We start from the raw sequence: 27,165 nt of genomic DNA on the forward strand, positions 1-27,165 counted from the left end.
GCTGATTGCTTATTCATTGATTAATGAAATTGCAATGAGTTAAATGCTTAAATTTTATCCATCATTAAACTAGGCCATAAAATCCAAGAACTATCGTGCATCTGACCAACGGACCACCCACCTGTTTGACCAGTGGGTCACTAGCTAATTGTTCAACAATGTCGTCCTTCATGTATTCAGACTAAAGATGTCAGCAATTAAAACAACTAGCAATAAAACAGGGTTGTTTAGTTCGGAAAATCTCAACAAAGCTGTCGAAGATGTTTTGAAACAAAATATTTTTATTCGAAACTCGGCGAAAAAATATGATCCTATAGGCTACCACGATCAACGTTGGCTCGTTATGTTAAAGAGTGAATCAATGGATAGTGAGAAAACTACCGTACTGCACCAACACCCGTGGCATCTACAAACACCTGTCTGATATCTTAAAGTTTTCTGCAACTTTAGAAAAATATGAGATTTAAAAAGAGTAAAATAAACACCAAAAACACTTAAATCTCATATTATGAAATTGAATTGAATATGAAATGAAATTTCATAATAAATGCATATTTCTAGTGCTTGTTGCTTATGTTGTTGTGTTGTTTGTATGTTGTTCGTGTATTAAATAGTCCAAAATAAGCACCAGTGCATCAGCTTTTTGCCAAGTAGAAGTGACCCGTTGGTCGAATAGCAGTGGCCCGTTGGTCGTATAGGGGTTTGACCAACGGGGCACTTTTTATTATCATTTAAAAGTTATTTTTCGGCAGTTAGTAGTTGGAAAATTAAAAAACTTTTTTGGCTGAATATACCAGGGTATGTGACCTACTGTTATGCCAAAAAAGGAGGACGCATGAGCATTGTATAGACAGAAAATAACAAATATGTGAAAAATGACCCGTTGGTGACACATCTCCCATAATAGTTTGCACGAGCATGGTAGCGAGTTAGTGGCACATATAAGACGAGCATTTAAAATCGTCTACAGTTATTGTGCTGTACATCAAGAAAATGAAGCATCTTGTGCTGTACATGATTTTGAATACTTCTAACGCAAAACTGACGTTACGAAACATGACAATGCTTTAAATTTGTTTCGTTTGTGGTTTCGTTGGAGGTTGAATAATTTGATTCAATCTGTTTGCTTTGATAAGCGTTCACTAAGGTGCTGCGACCGTGCCACCTTATAAACTGATTGTTCTGCTTTAGTATCCTGCATGTTTTAACGTCCGCGTTTTGTCGCTTCTACCTTTTTCTAGACCTCTGCTATGTTTGTCATATATCGTTTTTCGTTGTGATGGTCAGAAATAAAAACAAACCGAACTGAGCCTGATTAACTTTCCTGGTTCACGTCACGCAAAGTTCAATTGATGCGTGACGCAAACAATGCAAGCGTATGTAAACCAGACACTTGTTGACAAGGACATTTTATAATAGGGCGTCTTAACACACATCTAACTAACAAAATCGAAATTAGAACACATTGTCTCATACGTGGCGTGTACTAATTGTCACAATCAATATGCAAGCCTCACGACAGGCTACATTTTGTCTTGACCGAGCGTACTATTTTTAATTGTAAAATTCTTATGCCATATGTTACTATACTGTTCTGTAGTGATGTCTGAATGCGAAATCTTTATAATGTGACGCATTTCCAGAACATTCTACCCTACGTGAAAATCTGGAAGCTTCTTTTGCTTGCTTCTCATGTTTTGCCAGGTGCAGAGTTTATGACGTCACAAAGATGTTTACGTGTAATGCAACTTGACAGAACAATGAGTTCTGTAACATTACGTAACCTTCTCGAAGTTACTAGACAAAACAACCTGCTATAAATAGTGGTGTAATTTGCGTAATTATTATGAGAGTTGTAGATTGTTGTTGTAGTAGTTGGTAATAGGTGCAGAGATTATTGTTGATTGAGAGTTGAAGTAATTGAATACAAGTAAATGAGAGTTGGTGCTGATATAAACTGTGATCGAAATTAGAGTTACATGAGAAGCTGTGAGTGAACTTCGTTAAAGTCCTTCAAGAATTTTCGTTTATCATCTTATTAGTAGAACTATCCGACCATTTGATTGACTGCTTTTCGGTTATATCCCATTAAACTACGTCATTGAACCTTTCCAAGTCTTTTTCCTGGTAAGAGATAGAAAGAAATCGTGACACTAACAATGGCTCGATTAAAACAATTTAAAATGATCTCCTGAGGCAGATCTGAAATTAAAACAAAAATCATGGAAGCCTTGAGTATCAAACCTCATTATCAGTTTTTAAACAAGCAATTGTTTGCCTGTGGATCGTCGTTTCCTTTTTGCATTTTCTAATCATTTGCTTGTATTTAACACGTCATGTGACCTGTTTATCGCCGTGTTGTTTACTTGTATAGCTGGCTGGCTTGTCGGCTGCATAGCCGAGTGGTGAGAGATGCGGTTCGACACCGCTGAAAAGCATGTGGCTGTGTCTGGCAAGATACATGCTCTCGATTGCAGAGTGGTGCCCCTTCGACTACTTTCCTTGATTTCTCTAATGATTATGAATAGTACGCTGCTCTAGAGAAAAATGCGTACGGCCGTCTTGAGGGCTATGGCCTGCTGAACTAAATTGAAGTGTTTCCTTAATAGAAAGAATTTGTGTCAATTGTTGAGTTTCAGCTGCTCGGCTCAGACGCAACGTTTGTGGTGGTGCATAGTCACATTGGTCTTAAACTTTATTTTTTATATGAATATCGCAGAATGATGTAAATGAGGCTGACGAGGACAAAATATGTGTTGACATCCATCGAAAGATTTTTAGATGTTATTTATGTTATGTTCTTCATTTTGAAAAATAAAATTTTCAAAAGGAAAACAGTAATCAAGCTGACAGGAATAAAAGACAATTTATCCAGATAATTAGTTGCATAGTTCGATAAAAAAGCTTTAACTTCTAGTTGTAAAGGAAGTTTGTCAAGTAGACATCACTCACCAGTGGGCGCTCTCTTCTCATGCAGCCTGGTGGTGACAGCATCAAGCATGCATCGATGGATCAACTCGTACTCGCTCTGGCCACATATACAATGTTTACATCTTTTCACCATAATGCAACCAGACAAGAAATTAGCTATAGAAAATAATTTCATAACCATAGTAAAGAACCCCTTGTGAAACATCATGTTTTTTTATAACATTATTCTCTGCCACGATTCCCATCCCGCTGTAATAATTGTTGTTCTCTGCAATTGTCAACCGGGGTATAATACAACCTTACCATGATCATTTTATTATTAATATAAGTTCAATTAGCTTTTTCAACAAGGCTTTGTCAGTCCGAGGATAAAGATTCAAAACCAACCAACCAACCTACAACGACCCCTACAAGAAGCACCACCGTCTCAGTCTATGAGACACATGAAGCTTTGGTAGAGAGTTCGTCTTGTTGAACCATAAACAGACAAAACAAACCAACTTTAACATAACATATTACACACAAAAAATTAACACAATTAACAAACTCTAACGTTTTTGACACGTACGTGTGTCCTCATCAAGAAATACAAATCTGCAATATAAATGAAATGAAAATTCTAAGATAAATCTGACTGCACTGTAACTGTAACGACACTCCGGACTTAAACACAAATTTAACAACTAAAAATGCAATTAAAGAGCACATCGTCTCTTGTGTAACTAACAATGCCTCGATCGACCAATTCAAAATCATTTCTCGAGGCAAATCTGAATACCAGACCATGGCAGCCCTAAGAATTAAACGTAATAATCCGTTTCTCAACAGGCAATTATTTGCCCATGGCTCGTCTTTCCTTTTGTGTGTGATCTAGTTGTTGTCACATGCTTATATTTTACTCTTCATATGATCTGTTTCCCACCGTGTTATTTTCTCGTAATCATTCTTGAATCACTGGTTGAGTTTGAGCTTTTCAGTCCGGAATGTCGCTGCAGTTATAGTGCATAGTCAGATTTATTTTAAAATTTTCATTTTATGTGTATTGCATATTTGTAATTCCTGATGAGGACACAAGTACGTGTCGAAAACGTTAGAGTTTGTTAATTGTGTTATATATATTTTTTGTGCTATACATTATGTTAAATCCGTTAAAGTTATTTTGTTTTTTCTGTTTACAGAGACACAGTTGCACAATTTTCTGGAAAAGTTGTTTTTCTTATTTGTACTTATTATCTTCGTTGCCTTTTGACAGAGAGGATCATAGTTTGACGTGAACATTGAAATAAATGGTTTTGATGTGATGTGACAAAATCATGCGGAAAAAGCAGGCACGAGGTGATGTGCTTATGGGGACGTGCATACGTGTGCTTATGGAAACGTGTGCTTATGGGAACGTGTACTTGTGGGAACGTGTGCTTATGGGATGATGTGGAGGCATCCGAAGTCATTACTTATTGACATTAACTTGATATTAGCGATGACGTCTCCAAGTCTTTGTTCATTTCCTTTCTGCTTCCGAGTCTGCAGTTCTGCAGTTTTGAAACTAGATCGAAATGATTTCTTTCAAACGAAATTGTTGATGGCATTGGGTTTAAACTTCTCTGCATGATTGATTGTCATTATTAATCTTTATCCTCGGACTGGGAAAGCCTCTTGCAGAGCTTAATCCTGGCAGTTTCGCATACTTGTAGAGGCTTTGAATCCGGTCATGGAGATTGACAGAGTGGAGTATTCGATGTTTATTGAAGTGTGGTTGCCAAGGAATTATTCCATCCATTAGGTGCCGCTGAATGGACAGCAGTCCTTAACGTGCGTTACTCAAGTGCACACCCCAAGAGCCGAACTAGCGCCGTTTGATCTAGAGTCAGGCACGGAACCACCGAGCTGATGCAGATTGAAAAGTTTAAAAAAGTTAAGATAAATAATATCAGTTTAAGTGAAGTTTAATAAAAAAGTTAAATAATATCTGAAATCACAGTATTTTAGTTCTTACCAATGTTTGAACCATGTATGGTCTATAGCGTCGCATAGCTGCCACCACCCCAAAGCAATCCACATACGGCTTGAGGTTAAGATCTCCCAACATGCGGTAAAGTGAAATGAACACCCCTGAACGACCACTTCCACTGCTGCTCGAATATGAGAAAGATATAGGTTTCACAAAAAATTACTAAATAATGGAATCACAACATCGGTGGTGATCACCTATAAAACAATAATTAGAAGCATCCTTGTCGAAACACTTGTTACTTTAGTGGAGCACTTGATATGGAGAAGTTTGCAAAATTGATAAAGGCAACATTGTAGGCTATGTCGTAAAATGAAGAAAATACATCAAAATTACTGGATTGAGGGTCCTGAGATGATTATTCAAAGCTCCTTATAGTACAATACCGGATAGACTGGATACCGCTTGACAATAAACGCAAACGAGGGAAACAGAAAACAAGATGGCGAGACGAACTCTACCAATTCGACAAACACTGGACACAAACGTGCAAAGACAGACAAAATTATAAAGATATGGGGAAGGCCTTCATCCTGCAGTGGAATAAAAATGGCTGACAATGAATGAATGAATAGTACAATGGCCATTGGTCACGCCAGTGGCTCTCACTGGGATCTGTAGACGGCTTCGGCTCCAAAATGGAGCGTCATGGGTCGGTGAGAAAAATATGTTAGTTCTACTTGATCGATGGTTTCTTTATAATAAAAGTTAAAATAAAATTTTGTTGAACCATCGCTAAACTCGCTTGGCAGCCCATTAGGCAGAAACTCAGTCATAACGAACACTATTCTTAACACCAAACGATTGCGTCTCAGCGGAACTGGCTGTATTTCACCAACCCACATCTAACGAAACTTTCCAACAAAGTCACTGATTTTTCACCATGAGCAATATGACAAACATTATAAACACTGCCCCACCTGCATACTACGACTAGAGGGCGATCGTTCTTTTTCCTCTCCAATCGAATCGCATTAACAAACTTCAACACAACTTGAACACCACCTGGCATGCCAGACCCTGGCCAGTTGTTCATGTGGAACATTGTCACATTCCTTGACTGGCCGTGCTGGAAAGAAACAGAAAGTAAAATAAAAAGCAAAGAGACGAGGGGAGTTCCCCATTTCGATGTTTCCTTGCTGTTGAGTTGCGCATCTACATGAGAATATATCGCCATCACGATTGGTCACATGAGAATGTATCACTATAGTGTGATTGACATATTGAGTCGATTGGTCGACATAACGTTAGGTCGACAGAACGATTCATTTTAGGGTTAGTTAACTAACCTTAACCCTAACCCTAACTCTAACCCTAACCCTAAAATGAATCGTTCTGTCGACCTAGCGTCCTGTCGACCAAATGTCTTGTCGACCAAACGTCCTGTCGACCAATCGACCGTACACCCGTCCCACACTATTGGACAATCTCCCCATTCTAGCTGGCATCCAACCTGCTGAGCTTCGTCGCGAAGAAGCCAGTCTGTCTCTGGGTCAACGGGCATTCGAGCCCAACAATCTTCTCCACTACAAGATCTCTTCTCCCCCAAACGAGCACCCCCGTCGACTGAAATCAAGACACCCATTTGTGCCAGCCGCTCGGCTTCTGACCAACGAAGCTGATGAAGAAGACATTTCTGCCAATACTTGGGCGGACGATAAATGAAACTCCGAAAGTAAGTCAAACACCAGCAGACTCTATTCATTCATCTCCGACGCCGACACACTCCCCATCAGCCTGACACTATAAAGACAGGCATGAGTGCGCCTCAACCGTCTCCGTACGGGCGTCGGGCTTTTCCGCTCAACCATGCACCAATGGGGAATGGCCTCTTCCTCCTCCTGTGAATGTGGTGCCGAGGAACAGATCGCAGACCACATCATCAATGACTGCACCACCTTCAAGCCACCTAACGGAGTGGAAGATCTGCTTGTCTTGGATAATGAAACCAAAGACTGGCTGCTCTCTAGTAGCCTTCCAGTTTAGTCCGGGAACATCATGAATTTTGGGTAGTAAAAGGATAAACTTTCAGCCCCAGAGGCTCAAACATCGCCATCATGGTTGGAGACATCTTGTAGTTTGACTCCATGCTTTCATGCTGGTGACATTCACCTTTATTTTGTAGTTATGCTTCTTCAAGGGTTGAATACGTCAACAATGGAATATCCACCGATGACGCAAATCTGCTGATCTTCTTCGTGTGTCTCAAGGCCGTAGCCCAGAGCATCACGCAAGCTCTTGCTCTACAGTAGAACTTGGCCAAATCTTGTGCAGAGCATTTTGCTTGTTGGACCGGGCATTTGAGTAGATGTTGCATGGTCTGCTCCTGTGTGCATTTGCAACTTGTGATTCCTAAGGAATACTCCAGTGTAGGACCAACGTTTTACACCTGCCAATGCCAGTTTTTAGGTGGTTGAGGCATCGTCAATGCGGTATTTTGGTGTTTCCACTCGCAAGAGGGCAGACACTTCCGTTGCGACAAGGCGGGGTGCCATGCGATTCTTCATCTTACAGACCCCGATTTGCACTAGTAGAAACGCAGTGGTACTAAAATAAACTGGACATTGATGAGTACAATGTGCTGCAATCACCTCGCCCAGTGAGGTTTTTGATGATGCTCTATTCTTTGTGGCTTGAGTGTGAACACTCGATGGTTTGGATGTCTTAATTCCATCGCTCAAGCTTTTTTGGATCCAACAATTTGGTGTCGACGATTCTAGAAGCAGTGCCAAGCGAAACACTACATCGAGAGAGTGCAAACTGATGACCCCTCACGACTACCCAGGACCACAGTCTTTCGCACTCTCTCACTGGATGCAAGCTGTATGTTTTCTCTTCCTTGATGTGCGTTTTGTTTTGCATCCAAACAAAGATAAATGACTGAGTGACTATAAAGATCTTTCCATATAACTCTAACACACAAAATTGTTTAGAAATTTATGGTAAGTTATTCAACATAAAATCATCGTACCACGTGGGCAATCAAGTGACGAACTGTCCAATCAGGTTGGAGATCTTCCCCAATCAGTTGCACTGACACAAAACCAAAATGTTCGGTCTTCTTCTGAGGCCAGAACGCTCCTTCACGCTTCTAAATACGAAACAAACTAAGATGTTGCTCAAGTATTTTTAATTGTAGTAAAAGAACTGTAAGTATAATTGGGATGTTTCGACGACAGTTTTGTAAATAATTTACAAACAACACCATAACTACAAAAACTTGCAGACCTACATCACATTTAACGTTTTTAGCTTGATTTCCGATTGATTGATTTTACGTCACAAATTGAAAGGATCCTTATTCTAGAACAAACCGTCTTTCCATCGTTTCCCATCATAGCAATGATGGTTGTTCCCCTCTCCCACACCATCCGCCAGAAGTCCTTCTTTGTATGTTCGAGAGGAGTCTGGGTGGCGATGAATTGATCCGCAGAACGCTGGCCCTGGATGACGGTGACCACTTACTTTAAAACATCACATTACCGAAAATTGCATCAAGATGGAAATAGAATATTTGTATCTGTCACAATCAATGTGCAAGGCCTCGCGACGGGCTGCTTTGTATCTTGACCGAACGTGCTGTTTTGATTGTAAAATTTTTGAGCGATATGTTATTATCGGTTACTGTCCTGTGGTAACCTCTGATTGCGAAATCTTTATTATGTGACGTATTTCCAGGACATTTTGTGGACGTGTGAGACTGGAGTATTCTTTTGTTTTTCACAATTGCCAGATGTTGTTTGTTATGATGTAACATTACGTAACCTTCTCGAAGTTACTAGACCAAACAACCTGTTATAAATAGTGGGGTAATTTGCGTAATTATTATGAGAGTTGTAGATTGTTGTTGTAGTAGTTGGTAATAGGTGCAGAGATTATTGTTGATTGAGAGTTGAAGTAATTGAATACAAGTAAATGAGAGTTGGTGCTGATATAAACTGTGATCGAAATTAGAGTTACATGAGAAGCTGTGAGTGAACTTCGTTAAAGTCCTTCAAGAATTTTCGTTTATCATCTTATTAGTAGAACTATCCGACCATTTGATTGACTGCTTTTCGGTAATATCCCATTAAACTACGTCATTGAACCTTTCCAAGTCTTTTTCCTGGTAAGAGATAGAAAGAAATCGTGACAGTATCATACATGACCAAATGTGTCGGTGCGAAAACCAATTAGCACTTCATCGCAGAGGTCAAGTGTAAAAGAAATAGAATTGAAAAGTGAATTCCAAAACAATTCAAAATGTTTGATAAAAGGGTTGTTGGAAAGGTAGTGAAAAAAATAGAGAATTTGCAAATGTTGCACTCGGCAGGTATTGTTCTGTTGTAATGTTGAACTAGCAACTGGCAACACTCGCTTTTAAGGATAGCATCGGTTGGTTTTGAATCTTTATTCTCGGACTGTCAAAGCCTTGATTGGTTATTCCTGGCAGTTTCGCATGCTTGTAGAGGCTCTTGACGCAGGGCCGGTTACCGAGATTGACAGAGTGAAGTTTCCGATTGCTGAAGGCTTGTTACCGGGGAATTATTCCATCCATTAGATGCCGCTGAATGGAGAGCAGTCCTTAGAATGTGTTGCTCAGGTGCACACCCCGAGAGTCGAATCAGCGCTGATTGATCTTGAAGCTTCTTCGTTTCACGAAGTCACGCGCTAACCAACTGAGCTTTCGGGGCATCCTTCAAACAAACACAAACGTTACAACAACAAACAATTCCAAGCATGAAAAGCATCAACTTGTCATGAACGTCCTCAAGGTTCAGTTTTGAAGTTTATTGACTTGAGAAAACGTCAAACACATTTTTTTTGATTGTTTTAGTTTTTAAACAGTGGCCTATTCGGTACAGGCTGCAAATAAAAGCGATGATGTCGTCTGTTTAGCGTTTTAAGTCAATTGGCTGGAGATGGTTCATCGCTGTTTATTGTCAATAAGGAAAACCCGATTGTTTCTATAAGCTTAGTAGCACTGTGCAGCCCGATGAGAAACGCTTAATCTTTTGTTCTGCAAAAGGGGACCAAACTTGTCCTCCTTAACATTTCCTTTGATTATTAGAAGCAGAGCAATGCCATGCACTTGTTTTTTTTTTACTTTTCCCAAAATTGCTATAGGCGGATCTGATGGCGTAAAATTTGAAGGTAAAAGTTATGCTTTTTTTGTAAATTCAAGAGAAATTTTGGTAATTTTGTACTGTTTCAGGTCAACTTCTAGCAATGCGTAAAACTAATACCTTTACGCTTACAAGCGATAAGCTCATAATCACTTCTTGCATCAATGTGAGTAACGAGAAAGGCGCATCACTGAGTTTTTGATTGTTTGGTTTGCCCTCAATAACACAATGCGCTACAATATAACAAGCCAGTGAACAGAAAGATGTTAGTTAGAAGGAATAATACGTGTTTTGCATTATTAGATCCACAAGGAATGGTAAACTACGATCAAAATAGCATGTAGCCTACAAAGTATTGAAATCAATTGTTTCAACCAGCATATTAACGTGTAAAACACGAAGGGCTGCAACAGGAAATCTTCCTTCGAGCAAAGACATGAAAAAGTACAAAACAAATATACTACGGAACTACTTTGTCAGTGAATCACAAATGTTTCTTCTTTGGACGTTGCAACTAACACTAAAAAAAGGTTTCTTTTATTTAGGCCTCACTTTCTTATTGCATTGTTTCGATGAAGGTAGACTGAAAGCGTGTTATTAGTTGACACAATCTTCTATAAAACTAACATTCGCATTTTTTTTATGTAGCCTATATATGTATTTCTAGTGGATGTCATACATCAGTCATATTTACAAACGTGCTGCAGCACAACCCAAAAGACTTGACAAGAACCACAATTCTAAAATCATCTAATTTGAAATTAGCAATTTCATGTAATTTCAACAGTTCACTCAATTGCCTTATCCCTGATAAAAACACTCATTCTCCAAACCCAATTGTAAACTTACACAAACGAAGAGTAAACAGCCTCGCCAATAAGGTGTAACTTATGAGAAGCTTCGTTTCATAAAATTAGGAGCTGGCTTATGAGTTTCGAAAAGCATTTATGGATGGCAAAAAATATATAAAAAATGCGATTTTTGGTTCAAATTCGTTCAGAAATATTACTCTGGCTGTGACTATATTTAAGAACTGAAGCGCAATGTAAGATTTGCTCTAGAGCTATCAACCTTCATCATTACAATGTGTGAGCTTGAGCACGCACACTTCGTGCGTTTGAGCGAGCTTGTTGTTATCCAGACCTTTGCATAAAATCGGATCAGCGCGATAATTAAACGGCAAGATAAGAAAAATGGTCGTTTTTATGTGCCTTCGAAAAAGTGAAATATCAAGTTAAACAAACCAAATGTTGGAATATTGACTTTTTAAACTTATAGACCAGTGGTTCTCAACCTTTTTGTTTTGGCGGACCCCTTTTGGTACCTTCGAAGCGGTCGCGGACCCCCAAAAAATTTTATCTGAAATTTTGGTGCATCGCTTTTCGTATAATTATAATGGAATCAAATGTTTTATGAGTTTCGAAATGACACACTTAAAAGAATGTGGTGAACTCGCGACACACTTATGACTATTGATGACATTAGAGAAATTATGTTATGAGCTTTATGTTGGCACATTAAAAATCAGTAGGCTATATAATCTATAATTATGTTGATTTAATGTGTTTCTATAAATTTTATCAAAAATCAATAGAATTTTGCGACCGTTACAAACAATTTCTTCCTTTTTTCGTTTCTAATCAATATTAATTCGTTATAATCTTTGTCATCGCAAAACTGTGAGTGGTGATAGACTGCTGACCAACGTTTGTATTTCTAGTTAAGCATTGACCAATAGACTACTGTCTCAAAAAAATTAAGTTGAACATAGCCTTATTAAAAAATTAATTCATTTATATGATATTTTTTTAGTTAGAAACCAAACCTTTGAACTTTCAAAGGACATCGCACCGGTTCGTTGGGAAGTACAGTTTGAAAATCACGGTAGCCTAATACACAAATAAAGCACAACCAACCAATTTTTACATTTCGTAATTTATCAATCATGCTGCAAACTCGCAAGCTTTCACGGACCCCCTGAAATCGCTTCGCGGACCCCAAGGGGTCCGCGGACCCCCAGTTGAGAACCACTGTTATAGACAAATGATTTTTTTAACCACCAAAGCAATGCCTGGTGAAATAGCACCAGAGGATCACACGCAACAGCTGGTGGAATTTGACCCAAAAACGCCACACCCCTTCAACAGTCAACTTGCAAAGCAGGCGAGAAACAAGAGGTTAAGAATTGTGATTAGTGTGTTCAGATCTATATTCGAGCAAGAACGCATGCGTCTGCAAGCGACGTTGCTCCTTCGGCATTGTTACACAAAACTGGCAGTCAGACGTACCGGCAGATAACTGGCGTTGATGTAGTTCGCTCCTTCGATCGATGAATTGCCCTCCAGTCTCACGCGGAACTGATCATCTAAAATGACAAGGATATTGTATTGAGCGATTTAGTTTGCAGCCTTTTATTTGTGATGATGTGTTATGTACTACCCGTACACCTCATCCATAAACATGAAAATCATGTTTAAATACAAAAGTGAACATCTGCTATCAATTTTGACTGGATACTTCCAAACACAAAGTGAAATACATTACCATAACACAAGATTACGCGCCCGGCTCAAGATTACGCGGCGCAAGTTCGACTCTCGGGGTGTGCGCTTGAGCAACGCATTCCAGGACTGCTCTCCATTCAGCGGTACTTAGTGAATGGAATAATTTCCCGGCAACACTTCAACAACCAGAAAATTTCACTCTGCCATTCTCGGTAACCGGCACTGTGTCAAGAGCCTCTACATGCGAAACTACCAGGAATAACCTATCAAGGCTTTGTCAGGCCGAGGATAAAGATTCAAAAACCAACCAACCAAGATCCTCTCAACAGAGCAATTATTCTTTGCCAAGAGTTAAAACGAAGAAATCAAGCCCAAACCTAAAAGTTCAAGATGCAACAGTTTGTAATGAAATTCCACACGAATTACTCAAACTTTCCAACATCAAAGCCTTCAGTGATAAATTAAAAGTACACTACTTAACCTACATATCAATCTCCTGCACCAAAAACAACTTAGCCTACTTATACAAAGATTTTACTAAAGATGTCACTGACACATCGTAGTCATTTTGAGTGCTTCTTCAATTTACTTTCGTTTTGCTAATATAACAAGTTGGGAGCAGCTGAATAGATGACCAAATAATCTTTCGCTGCTCCTGGCCGATCAGATTGAATTATTCAGCACTGAGCATACTTATGCGTTCCTCTATGTTATGAATTATATGTATTGTGATGTAAGCTTATTGTGTACGGAACAATAATAGCATCTGTTTGGAAAATAAAGTTATTTCTCTTCTCTCTCTCTCTCTCACTTTCACTCACTTTCACTAACTTTCACTCACTTTCTCTCACTTTCTCTCCCTTTCCCTCACTTTCCTTCACTTTCTCTCACTTTCTCTCACTTCTCTCACTTTCTCTCACTTTCTCTCTCTTTCTCTCTCTCTTTCACTTTTTCTCTCTTTCACTTTCTCTCTCTCTTTCACTTTCTCTCTCTCTTTCACTTTCTCTTTCTCTCTCTATTTCTCCCTCTCAGTGTCAAGATTTATGATTAAGGTGCTGAAGACGCCACCATGAAGCTGACAAGAGTTTTGATGAGATTGAATATGCAAGTTACTGAACAGGTTTCATGTATTTGTGATATAGAAACTTCAACGCTCTTCAGAGCAGCATGTCTTGTTGCCACCGAAGCATGGGAGGCTTGTATTCATCAATTCTTGCACAAAGAAAAAAACCTCTAACTGCTGGAGAGTGGTTAGAACGGAACGCATGTTATGTTCAGCGATACGAGATGTCGAGTTTGGACTTAAATGTTAAATGCTGTTTCAATCTAGTTTTTTGTTACTTAGATAGGCCTAATGTAGGCTACATCCACATAGAAAAAATTAAAAATAAGTAAAACTGCGGCAACTCACAAGGTACAAGCCTCGAGAAGCGGTTCTTTGTTCGGTTGCAAGGTTTATCCGCGAACGCGGTGGTTCCAACGATAGGCAACCCGCGGATGTCATCGAATTCGTCGCTGAAACCTTTGTTTTTGTGCATGCTCAACTTTGTCACATGATTTCCAAACTCCAGTTGACGTATCTCTCTGTTGGAATAATAATGCAATAATGTCATCAATGGAACGTAATTATGACTTCACTGAGACAATACGCAACGGTTGATAAAGGACTACGACGCGATTTATTCGCCTTTCTTTGTGAACTGGTAGCAAGAACACAACATAAATCAACCACTGTGGTAAAGCGTGCAATGAATGAGAATGAAGTGGTTTATTGCAATTGCACTGGATTGATGGAAGACTGTGCCAGGCCTAGTTGTGTAAGTCGTCCGCCCCGATAGCTCAGTTGGTTAGCGCGTGACTTCGTAAACGAAAAAGCTTCAAGATCAATCAGCGCTGGTTTAAATCTCGGGGTGTGCGCTTCCACCCGTGGACTATGGCATTGCATCCAGTGGACAAACTACCATGGCATTGCAGCCCGTGGACAAACTACCATGGCATTGCATCCCGTGGACAAACTACCATGGCACTGCCACCCGTGGATAAATTATCATGGCATTGCATCCCGTGGACAAACTACCATGGCATTGCAGCCATGGACAAACTACCATGGCACTGCAGCCGGTAGACAAACTACCATGGCACTGCAGCCGGTAGACAAACTACCATGGCATTGCAGCCCGTGGACAAACTACCATGGCACTGCAGCCCGTGGACAAACTACCATGGCACTGCAGCCGGTGGACAAACTACCATAGCACTGCAGCCGTGGACAAACTACCATGGCACTGCAGCCCGTGGACAAACTACCATGGCACTGTAGCCGGTGGACAAACTACCATAGCACTGCAGCCGGTGGACAAACTACCATAGCACTGCAGCCGTGGACAAACTACCATGGCAATGCATCCCGTGGACAAACTACCATGGCATTGTAGCCATGGACAAACTACTATGGTACTGCAGCCCGTGGACAAACTAACATGGCATTGCAGCCCGTGGACAAACTACCAAGACACTGCAGCCGGTGGACAAACTACCATGGCACTGCATCCCGTGGACAAACTACCATGGCACTGCATCCCGTGGACAAACTACCATAGCACTGCAGCCGTGGACAAACTACCATGGCACTGCATCCCGTGGACAAACTACCATGGCACTACAGCCGGTGGACAAACTACCATGGCATTGTAGCCATGGACAAACTACTATGGTACTGCAGCCCGTGGACAAACTACCATGGCACTGCATCCCGTGGACAAACTACCATGGCACTACAGCCGGTGGACAAACTACCATGGCATTGTAGCCATGGACAAACTACTATGGTACTGCAGCCCGTGGACAAACTACCATGGCACTGCATCCAGTGGACAAACTACCATGGCACTACAGCCGGTGGACAAACTACCATGGCATTGTAGCCATGGACAAACTACTATGGTACTGCAGCCCGGGGACAAACTAACATGGCACTGCAGCCCGTGGACAAACTACCATGGCACTGCAGCCCGTGGACAAACTACCAAGACACTGCAGCCGGTGGACAAACTACCATGGCACTGTAGCCGGTGGCACTGGCACTTACCATGGCACTTACCTTGACAGGGACACTTCAGCTACTTTGGCACAGGGATCCTGGTCGTCAATAAACGCTGAGTTTGAACAAGCCTCAACAATAGGACCTTTATCTTGGCTGTCCTCATCTATGATACGTTGCCGCCGTATTCCCACGTCTGGAGTGAAATCAGATTCTGGCGGTTTTTGTATTGAGTGACCTCGTCGCCTCCTGTGACGTAATAACAGAAGCAAGACACAAGTTTCAACATATTGGCAATGACAAGAAATTGGGGTTTATTTTCAGTGAAAATGTGTACACTCAGACAAATTGTAAACTAATACCGCTCCTTTGTGCTTTGGTTCCACTTACTTTATGAATGCAAGAGATGCGGCTAAAACAATGAAAAACACAACCACTGGAACAACTATGCCAATTATCAAATTCGTATTTGCTTGAGCCAAGTTTGGATTCGTTCGAATAGGTTCGGAATATTGTGTGTCAGTGATTTGTCCATTTGTCGTCTCCGCCCGATACTTCACCCTAACAAATCCAATACAAGGTTACCTGAGATTTCACGTGATGGTAACCAATAAATGATCAATAAAACTGTACAAAAGCAAAATATGATCAATGATTTCACAGTCGCTAAAACAAACAGGCTTCATAGCTAAGTTGTCTTGAGCTAGTTCGAAAAAAGCTCCCTCAAAGAAACCCTCGGCACCTGTTCAAGGTCGGCCAGCTTTGCACAACCACGGCAGGTTGACGACTGTATAGCGATTGCTGTTGATGAAGAGAATAGATTTGTTGTTATTGCCACAATCAATATGCGTAGCTCGGGCGGCAAGCTACACTTTGTTCTAGATTGAGAACTATTTTATTGCGTAATTTTGTTGTGGTGTTTCGATGATTACTGACCGGTCCGATAGTAACCTATAGTTACGCAATCTGTTATTGTAAAATCTGCTTCTAAAAAGTTTCTGTGTACGTGTCATTCTGGAAACTTCTTGTTGTTGACCAAAAGATTTGTTGACCTGAAGAATGAGTTCTTGTTATGTAATATTTATCGTTATCTCTGGAATCTTCTGGTCCAAGCGAACCTGTTATAAATAGCCGCGTGATTTGATTACAATTATTATTAGAGTTGTGTTGAGTGTTGTGTATTATGGGAATTAGAAGTTGTAATGAAAAGTACAGTATATTGAAGACGATTGTAGAGTTCTAGCCGATATTGAATACATCGTAAAAGTAAAAGTTATTGCCAATTATAATTAGCTGTTGCAAGTAGTAGTGTATATTTATTTTGAAATCAACGAAGTCCTTTGCTGTTCAGAATTTGATTTTTTATGTCATGGAAGTGGTGAACCATTCTTCAGTTCATGCATTTCATCTATCATCTCACAAGTAGAACTGCTCGACAATTTATTTGATTGTTTGATTATCCCAATAAATTAGGTCATCAATCCTTCCAGTCTCCTTACGTGTAAGAACTTGAAGAAATTATGACAGTTGCGTAGATATCATATGTATTGCATGCGGTTGGTGATCAAGCACTTAATGCAAACGCGTAATATAATTCTTTTACTTAGTGTAAAATAAGATGCACTATCACAAAATCTTTTAAATTATAATTTTCATTCATATCCCTTGGAAATGAAAGCATACCACGACTTTAAATAATTCATGATACTGCTTTGATCTATTCCAGTTGTTTTTTCAAGTATAGTTTGTTTATTATCAAGTTAGTTTCATTTCCACACCGCGTCAACATCTGTTCACCTGTACGCCGTGTCTGGTTTGAGAACTCCATTGCAGTACTTTCTAGGGGAATCCCCACATGACGTGTCTGCTCCGATTACAAATCCATTTTTATCACTAGTCAACTCCCTCTTGCGAACAAGTCGAGATGTTTCTAAAAGGTCAAAACTCACAAGATGACGTTTTTCTAAAGTGTTTTAATATCTTCAGCTCAATTCAAGTCGTATAGTTTTCCGTCCATAAAACTTGTTCTTTTGCTCACGACGCACAAGAACTGACCAAGGATCTCAATTAGCCCACTACTCGACTTAACATGAAACCGCCTGTGAAAAGATTTAGTCAGTGGGTTACATTAATTCAACGCTTGCGGACTGACTGTGGATGGCGCCATTGCGCGTCATTCGAAAGAACGTTGGTTCGAAACCCCTCAGGAGCACTGTTACAATGAAGACAAAATAAAACTTAAAACCATCAAATCACTCTTTCAATAAGAAACGTGAACATCCGCCCATTCATTCAACACGTCTTGTTTTCCTGCACATAACTGCGCTGTATTGTTAAGGTACAGTTTTAACCAAGCTTTACAGTATATGCAAGCTTTATATATTCATCGAAAAAATTAAAATATTTGTTGAGAAAATTGGTTTTCACGCTGAATACATTTTAATAATTAAATTTATCTTTATCTTTTCGGATGAGAATATAATTTACCTCCAACAGTCCCTCCAAACAAAGGGCAATCGCGGGAAATGTCACTGGTCACAATAACTTTGTACGGGGGAGACGGATGCAAAGTATAAGCTTGCTTCCAATTCGTGGGCTCTTTAGTCTTGTCAGCTAAAACATAATTCATTCATTTCATTCAGGTCATGAACACCAAATTCATATTAATGATTGTCAGGTCAAAACAAATGCGCAAACTTCTCTGAGGCATTTTTTGCAAGATAAACAGCGAGGGAAACTTTTTATCAACAGGCCAATAAAAGCAAAGTTACGCACAAAATGTGAGAATCATGTGAACGTTTTTTTGAAATTGTTATCTGAAAGCTTTCTCAAAACAGAAAATCAATTACTTTTACCATTAAAAAAGTAGGCAGTATCACATATGGGATGATAATATACGATGTGACAAGTAGGCATGTGGTATATGATTGGACAAGAAGGCATGTCGTATACGATGTGACAAGAAGGCATGTCGTATACGATCTGACAAGTGGGCATGTCGCATACGATGTGACACGTAGACATGTCGTATACGATGTGACAAGTGGGCATGTCGCATACGATGTGACACGTAGACATGTCGTATACGATGTGACAAGTGGGCATGTCGTATACGATCTGACAAGTGGGCATGTCGCATACGATGTGACACGTAGACATGTCGTATACGATGTGACAAGTGGGCATGTCGTATACGATCTGACAAGTGGGCATGTCGCATACGATGTGACAAGTAGACATGTCGTATACGATGTGACACGTAGACATGTCGCAAATGATGTGACACGTAGACATGTCGTATACGATGGGACAAGTGGGCATGTGGCATACACTGGGACAAGTTTCAAACTATCAATGCTAACCTCCTTCCTCAACTACGACAATGCTTATTGCTCGTATCGGTCCATTTTCTTCCGAGAAAACACACGGACTCCGGATCGTAAAAGATGAAGACGTTATACCCAGATTGGTGTCTCCATCATCGTCGATTCCTGCCAACGGCTCCGGTTTCACTGCAGGGAGAGGAGGAGCTACAAAAAAAAACATTTTTTTAAGGAGCTACGCTTTTTTACTGATCTTTGCCACGACCGCTCGGTAGTGCTGCCTTGTGTTCAGTTCACCTACTGTAATAACCAAGAGGCAAGATCAATAAATCAAGGGACAAAATGGGCTTCAGATTTGTTATCACTTTTCCTTCACTTTGTTGTCTTTGAAAATTGTCGTTTACATCCAATCAATTAGCAAATGTATTACCCAGTGAGATAACCAAAGCAGTGTTGTGTACAACTGTACAGTGTACATCTGTCAATAAGTTTACTGCATCAGAGCAGTCACCTGTTATTGGCAACACAACAAATTCACTCCATTGGGACCATGGACCAGGCCCAACTTTTGTAGAGGCTCGCATTCTAAATCGGTAAGCTTTGCCCCCGAACAAATTGCCAACTTGCCAACTGTACGGATGTCCAAGGGAAAGACGGTCTAACAGGTTGTTTTGGGAAATACCAACATATTCTGGTTCCTAAAGAAAGACAAATAAGAGCGTCATCTGCTATGGCTTATCGATGTTGAATCGCAAATAGTTTTATATCCAGTAGTGATCGATTAATTAAGTGGACAGGAAGACAAGGAAGCCAATTTTTGTGTGCGCCTTCAAACGCCTAAGAACTCGACCATTAAAGACTGGCAATGGCACAAACACAACTCACTCTTCCCATTGGATGATATTGTATTGTGTACGTCACAATGTAGCCGTTAGGGTGGAGCGGCGGAAAAAACGTAATGTTCGCTGTTGTAGAGTTTCCCGGCGTGACTGTGATGTTGATGTGACGCGGAACGTCTCCTGGGGCTGTTTGAAACAATATTGTCTTATTGTTTTAAACTTTGTCATAGAGTATTGACAAACAATACTGTCTTAGTGTGGTGACCATGCTATCATAATCACGCAGTGATAACCATGCTATCATAATCACGGAATGGTAACTATGCTATCATAATCACGGAATGGTAACCATGCTATCATAATCACGGAATGGTAACCATGCTATCATAATCACGGAGTGGTGATCATGCTATCATAATCACAAAGTGGTGACCATGCTATCATAATCACTAAGTGGTGACCGTGCTATCATAATCACTAAGTGGTGACCATGCTATCATAATCACTAAGTGGTGACCATGCTATCATAATCACTACGTTGTGGCCATGCTATCAAAATCACGCAGTGGTAACCATGCTATCATAATCACGCAGTGGTAACCATGCTATCACAATCACGCAGTGATAACCATACTATCATATTCAGGCAGTGGTAACCATGCTATCATAATTACTACGTTGTGGCCATGCTATCATAATTGATGATTTGTGACTATGCTATCATAATCATGCAGTGGTAACCATGCTATCGTAATCATGGAGTGGTGGTCATGCTATCATAATCACACAGTGGTAACTATGCTATCATAATCACGCAGTGGTAACCATGCTATCATAATCACAGATTGGTAACTATGTTATCATAATCACGCAGTGGTGACCGTGCTATCATAATCACTAAGTGGTGACCATGCTATCATAATTACAAAGTGGTGACCATGCTATCATAATTACTACGTTGTGGCCATGCTATCATAATTATTAATTTGCGACTATGCTATCATAATCACGCAGTGGTAACCATGCTATCATAATCATGGAGTGGTGATCATGCTATCATAATCACACAGTGGTAACTATGCTATCATAATCACGCAGTGGTAACCATGCTATCATAATTCATAATCATGGAATGGTGATCATGCTATCATAATCACGCAGTGGTAACCATGCTATCATGATCACGGAATGGTAACCATGCTATCATAATCACGGATTTGTGATCATGCTATCATAATCACTAAGTGGTGATCATGCTATCACAATCACGCAGTGGTAACAATGCTTTCATGATCACAGAGTGGTAACTATGCTATCATAATCACGGAGTGGTAACCATGCTATCATAATCACGGAGTGGTGATCATTCTATCATAATCACGCAGTGGTGACCATGCTATCATAATCACAGATTGGTGATCATGCTATCATAATTACTACGTTGTGGCCATGCTATCATAATCACGCAGTGGTTACCATGCTATCATAATCACGCAGTGGTAACCATGCTATCATAATCACGCAGTGGTGACCATGCTATCATAATCACGCAGTGGTAACCATGCTATCATAATCACGGATTGGTGGCCATGCTATCATAATCACGCAGTGGTAACCATGCTATCATAATCACGGAGTGGTGATCATGCTATAGTAATCACGAAATGGTAACCATGCTATCATAATCACGCAGTGGTAACCATGCTATCATAATCACGCAGTGGTAACTATGCTATCATAATCACGGATTGGTAACTATGCTATCATAATCACGGATTGGTGATCATGCTATTATAATCACGGAGTGGTGACTATGCTATAATAATCACTAAGTGGTGACCATGCTATCATAATCACGGAATGGTAACCATGTTATCATAATCACGGAGTGATGATCATGCTATCATAATTACAAAGTGGTGACCATGCTATCATAATCACGGAGTGGTGACCGTGCTATCATAATCACGGAGTAGTGATCATGCTATTACAATCACGGAGTGGTGATCATGCTATCATAATCACTAAGTGGTAACCATGCTATCATAATCACGGATTGGTGATCATGCCATCATAAATACTGAGTGGTAACCATGCTATCATAATCACGGAGTGGAAACCATGCTATCATAATCACGGAGAGGTGACCATGCTATCATAATAACGGATTGGTGATCATGCTATCATAATCACGCAGTGGTGACCATGCTATCATAATCACGGATTGGTAACTTTGCTATCATAATCACGGATTGGTGATCATGCTATCATAATCACTAAGTGGAAACCATGCTATCATAATCACGGAGTGGTGACCATGCTATCATAATAACGTATTGGTGATCATGCTATCATAATCACGCAGTGGTGATCATGCTATCATAATCACGGATTGGTAACCATGCTATCATAATCACAGATTGGTGATCATGCTATCATAATCACGGATTGGTTACTTTGCTATCATAATCACGGATTGGTGATCATGCTATCATAATCAGGGAGTGGAAACCATGCTATCATAATCACGGAGTGGTGACCATGCTATCATAATCACGCAATGATAGCCATGCTATCATAATCACGGAGTGGTGATCATGCTATCATAATTCTGAGTGATGACCATGCTATCATAATCACGGAGTGGTGACCATACTATCATAATTACCGATTGGTGATCATGCTATCATAATCACGCAGTGGTGATCATGGTATCATAATCACGGAGTGGTGACCATATTATCGTAATCACGGATTGGTAACTTTGCTATCATAATCACGGATTGGTGATCATTCTATCATAATCACGGAGTCGTGACCATGCTATCATAATCACAGATTGGTGATCATGCTATCATAATTACGGAGTGGTGACCATGCTATCATAATCACGGATGGGTAACTTTGCTATCATAATCACGGATTGGTGATCATGCTATCATAATCACGGAGTGGTGACTTTGCTATTATAACCATGGATTGGTGATCATGCTATAGTAATCACGGATTGGTAACTTTTCTATCATAATCATGGAGTGGAAACCATGCTATCATAATCACGGAGTGGTGGTCATGCTATCATAATCACGGATTGGTAACTTTGCTTTCATAATCACGGATTGGTGATCATGCTATGATAATCACGCAGTGGTGACCATGGTATCATAATCATGGAGTGGTGACTATGCTATCATAATCACTAAGTGGTAACTATGCTATCATAATCACGGATTGGTAACTATGCTATTATAATCACTACGTGGTAACCATAATCACTAAGTGGTAACTATGCTATCATAATCACGGATTGGTGACTGTGCTATCATAATCACTAAGTGGTAACCATAATCATTAAGTGGTAACTATGCTATCATAATCACGGAGTGGTAACTTTGCTATTATAACCATGGATTGGTGATCATGCTATAGTAATCACGGATTGGTAACTTTGCTATCATAATCACGGATTGGGGATCATGCTATCATAATCACTAAGTGGTAACCATGTTATCATAATCACTAAGTGGTAACTATGCTATCATAATCATGGAGTGGTAACTATGCTATCATAATCACGGATTGGTGATCATGCCATCATAATCACGCACTGGTAACCATGCTATCATAATTGATGATTTGTGACTATGCTATCATAATCACGCACTGGTAACCATGCTATCATAATTACGGAGTGGTGGTCATGCTATCATAATCACACATTTAACTCAAATTAACCGAAGTTTCACGACTTTTCCTAAAAATTATTCATCTTAGGTTTAGTTATAAAATGACATTTTTGTGTAGTATAGTTTTTTAGTTATCAGCAGTTTTTGACATCCTATTCCCAATATTGTGTACAAAACTAGTAAAAAATTAATCAGCGTGAAACTTAAGCGGGGTTAACTCCAATGCTGGATTTTGCGTGAGCAGTTGTCTGAAGAAAGTAGGTCGTTTCAAGAAAGTACGATTAGACCGTGGTGCCTTTAACGAAGAAATTAGCTATTTCAAGGATATGATGACGGAAACATTAGATGAGAAAAATTAAAAAAAAAACTATTTTTAGCAAAAAAGCAATAGCAAAAAACTGGTAGAGTATGTGTGTCCACAGCAACTTCGTAACATTTTTATATCAAAAGTTATTAGAATATGAAAGTGTGGATGGAATAAGTCCACACGTCAGGCCATTAGCTGCCAAAGTAGCTTGGTCCGAATAGGTATAAAACATATCATATCAACACGAAACAGAAACAACATACCGTCTTCAAGTGTTTGTACTGCAATAGGAGCTGAAGCTAGTGATCCGGCGGAGGTGACAGCGGAGACCGTGATGTCATAAACGAAATATTTGTTTAATCCAGTCAGGACGAAATGCCTTTGATCAGTACCGAGCAGGTTGCTTTGTGACATCTAGTGAAATAATAAAATTAAGAAATTACATAATCTTATAAAGCACTGGCTATGCAAACCACGAATATGAAACGACCAAGCATTAATCGCAAAACACAATGCACAAATATTGCTTGTAGACACTTGCCATGAATGTGATTTCGCATAATATACACCCTGATGTTACCATGCAACTGCCGACACCCTAATGTTACCATGCAACTGTTGACACCCCAATGTTACCATGCAACTGTTGACACCCTAACGTTACCATGTAACTGTTGACGCCCTAATGTTACCATGTAACTGTTGACGCCCTAACGTTATCCTGCAACTGTTGACGCCCCAACGTTACCATGTAACTGTTGATGCCCCAATGTCACTGTCACAATCAATTTGCAAGGCCTCGCGATGGACTGCTTTGTGTCTTCAACGAGCGTGTTGTTTTGATTGTAAAATTCTGGTGCGATGTATTATTATCGGTTATGACCTGAAGTAACCTTTGATTGCGAATCTTTGTTATGTAACGTAGTTTTGGACCATTCTGTAAGATGCGAACCTCGAACATTCTGTTGTTTTCTCAATCACCAAATATCGTTTGTCATGATGTCACAAGGATGTTTACCAATGGATCTTTGATTGCGAAATCATTACTATGCAATGTATTTTCTAGAATCATTTTCCCTACGTGACAATCTAGAAACTTCGGCTTGTTTACGATTTAGTGCAACTTGACAGAACCATGAGTCTTATGATGTAACATTACGTAACCTTCTCCAAGTTACTATACCAAAAAACCTTCTATAAATAGTGGTGTAATTTGCGTAATACTAATGATTATTATGATGAGTTGATTATTATGATGAGTTGGTGATGAGAGATCATTGTTGTAGTAGTAGCAGTTGTTAATAGACCCAAATATTATTGTTGATCGAGAGTTGAAGTATTGAAAACGTGTAAAGCAAAGTTGATGCTAATATAATTTCTGATTGAAATTAGAATCGTATGAGAAGCTGTGAGTGGATCACGTTAAACTCGATCAAAACCGCAAGCGTTGGAATCTATTGCTGTTTACTGTTACATTGATTAATTGCTGGAAGTGGTGAACCATTCGTTGGAGTCCTTCAAGCGTTTTCATATATATCATTTCACTAGTAGAACTATTCGACATTTAATTGACTGCTTTTCGGTTATAACCCATTAAACTACGTCATTGAACCTTTCCAAGTCTTTTTCCTGGTAAGAGATAGAAAGAAAGCGTGACAGTCACCATGCAACTATTGACGCCCCAACGTTACCATGCAACTGTTAACGCCCTAACGTTACCATGTAACTGTTCACGCCTCAATGTTCCATGTAACTGTTGACGCCCCAATGTTACCATGTAACTGTTGACGCCTCAACGTTACCATGCAACTGTTGACACCCCAATGTTACCATGCAACTGTTGACACCCCAATGTTAACCATGCAACTGTTGACACCCCAATGTTACCATGCAACTGTTGACACCCCAATGTTGCCATGCAACTGTTGACGCCCCAACGTTACCATGCAACTGTTGACACCCAATGTTACCATGCAACTGTTGACACCCCAATGTTACCATGCAACTGTTGACACCCCAATGTTACCATGCAACTGTTGACGCCCCAATGTTACCATGAAACTGTTGACGCTCCAATGTTACCATGTAACTGTTGATGCCCCAATGTTACCATGCAACTGTTGATGCCCCAACGTTACCATGCAACTGTTGACACGCTAATGTTACAATGCAACTGTTGACACCCTAATTTTACCATGCAACTGTTGACACCCCAATGTTACCATGCAACTGTTGACGCTTTAACGTTACCATGCAACTGTTGACGCCCTAACGTTGCCATGTAACTGTTGACACCCAATGTTACCATGTAACTGTTGACGCCCCAACGTTACCATGTAACTGTTGACGCCCCAACGTTCCCATGCAACTGTTGACGCCTCAACGTTACCATGTAAGTGTTGACACCCCAATGTTACTCTGCTATTGGTTACGCCATATCACTACTATGCTGCCGTAGATTCTTTGTCGTCACCCTGCTATTGTTGATACTTCAAGGTAAGGCCTACCCTACTTTTGTTGGGGAAGAGAATTGTTAATTTTATTGGAAAGCACTTTTTACACAGAATCCCAGATCTTTCAGTCAACCTTAGCTGGATTGAATTTAATACTTTTTTCCATTTAGCATATTGCTCTTCCACTTCCAGCCAGCTGTCTCCAAAAAAGCACTAGACTAGACCATCCGCATGTTGTATTCTTTTGTCAATCCTTCTCTAACATCCCTTGTGACTTCGTCCAGTATAAAAGCAAATAAGAGAGGGCTAATAACTGAGTCCTGGTGAACACCCACCTTTACTTCAAATCATTCTAATTTTGTATTTTCTAACTACACAGCCGTTATGACGTATTTGTGCATCTCTATGAAAGCCTGAATCTCCCTTTCCACCAAACCCTTTCTTCTCAAAGCCAGTCATATCACTTTTCTTGGGACACGATCAAAGGCTTTTTCCAAGTTCATAAATACTATGTGCAGTTTTTTGCCAGCCACCTCATACGTTTCCATCACTGACGCACTCTGAGAAAGTTGCATTGATTGTGCCTTTTCCTGAAACAAATCCGATTTGCATTTCATCCAAGTCCACCATCTCCTTCAAGCGTTCTTCAAATGCTCTTTCATTCCACGTTCTATCAGTTTGACATTTTTTTAACTGCAAGATCTTGCATTGCTTTTCCCTTGTAGACTATATGGTATTAGATCGTTTTTCCTCCAAATCTCTCGATTGTAACACCCTCGGAAAAATCTCCCTTAAAAAAATTTGCCTTGTGGTAAAACTTCCTCACAAAAATGGCATACACTCTGCAACAAAATCAATTTCAACAGCCACTTTGAGGATGCACAATATAAAGACACAAGTAGTTACCACCGCACCGTTAATTAACCTCACGGTAAGTTGAATGTTGTGCATCTGTCAGACAGGCTGCTC

General features: G+C 40.0%; 1 protein-coding gene across 2 annotated transcripts in view; it reads right to left on the bottom strand.

Annotated features, from left to right (window-relative positions):
* The window catches only part of LOC145780933 (phosphatidylinositol phosphatase PTPRQ-like), a 64,798-nt gene that overhangs the window by 868 nt on the left and 36,765 nt on the right, over window positions 1-27,165 (bottom strand). For both annotated transcript variants that reach the window (XM_082592607.1, XM_082592608.1), the window contains 15 exons: window positions 24,007-24,157; window positions 19,797-19,936; window positions 19,423-19,609; window positions 18,951-19,118; window positions 18,076-18,201; window positions 17,386-17,518; window positions 15,979-16,149; window positions 15,649-15,837; window positions 13,960-14,132; window positions 12,333-12,409; window positions 8,254-8,382; window positions 7,911-8,030; window positions 5,860-6,008; window positions 4,925-5,060; window positions 2,953-3,028 (listed from right to left, as the gene is read on the bottom strand). In XM_082592607.1, the coding sequence (XP_082448733.1) occupies window positions 2,953-3,028; window positions 4,925-5,060; window positions 5,860-6,008; window positions 7,911-8,030; window positions 8,254-8,382; window positions 12,333-12,409; window positions 13,960-14,132; window positions 15,649-15,837; window positions 15,979-16,149; window positions 17,386-17,518; window positions 18,076-18,201; window positions 18,951-19,118; window positions 19,423-19,609; window positions 19,797-19,936; window positions 24,007-24,157 (2,125 nt within the window). The remainder of the gene's footprint in view (window positions 1-2,952; window positions 3,029-4,924; window positions 5,061-5,859; window positions 6,009-7,910; window positions 8,031-8,253; window positions 8,383-12,332; window positions 12,410-13,959; window positions 14,133-15,648; window positions 15,838-15,978; window positions 16,150-17,385; window positions 17,519-18,075; window positions 18,202-18,950; window positions 19,119-19,422; window positions 19,610-19,796; window positions 19,937-24,006; window positions 24,158-27,165) is intronic.

The sequence above is a fragment of the Aplidium turbinatum genome, chromosome 12, assembly GCF_918807975.1.
Source record: "Aplidium turbinatum chromosome 12, kaAplTurb1.1, whole genome shotgun sequence".
In the NCBI taxonomy this organism is placed as follows: domain Eukaryota; kingdom Metazoa; phylum Chordata; class Ascidiacea; order Aplousobranchia; family Polyclinidae; genus Aplidium; species Aplidium turbinatum.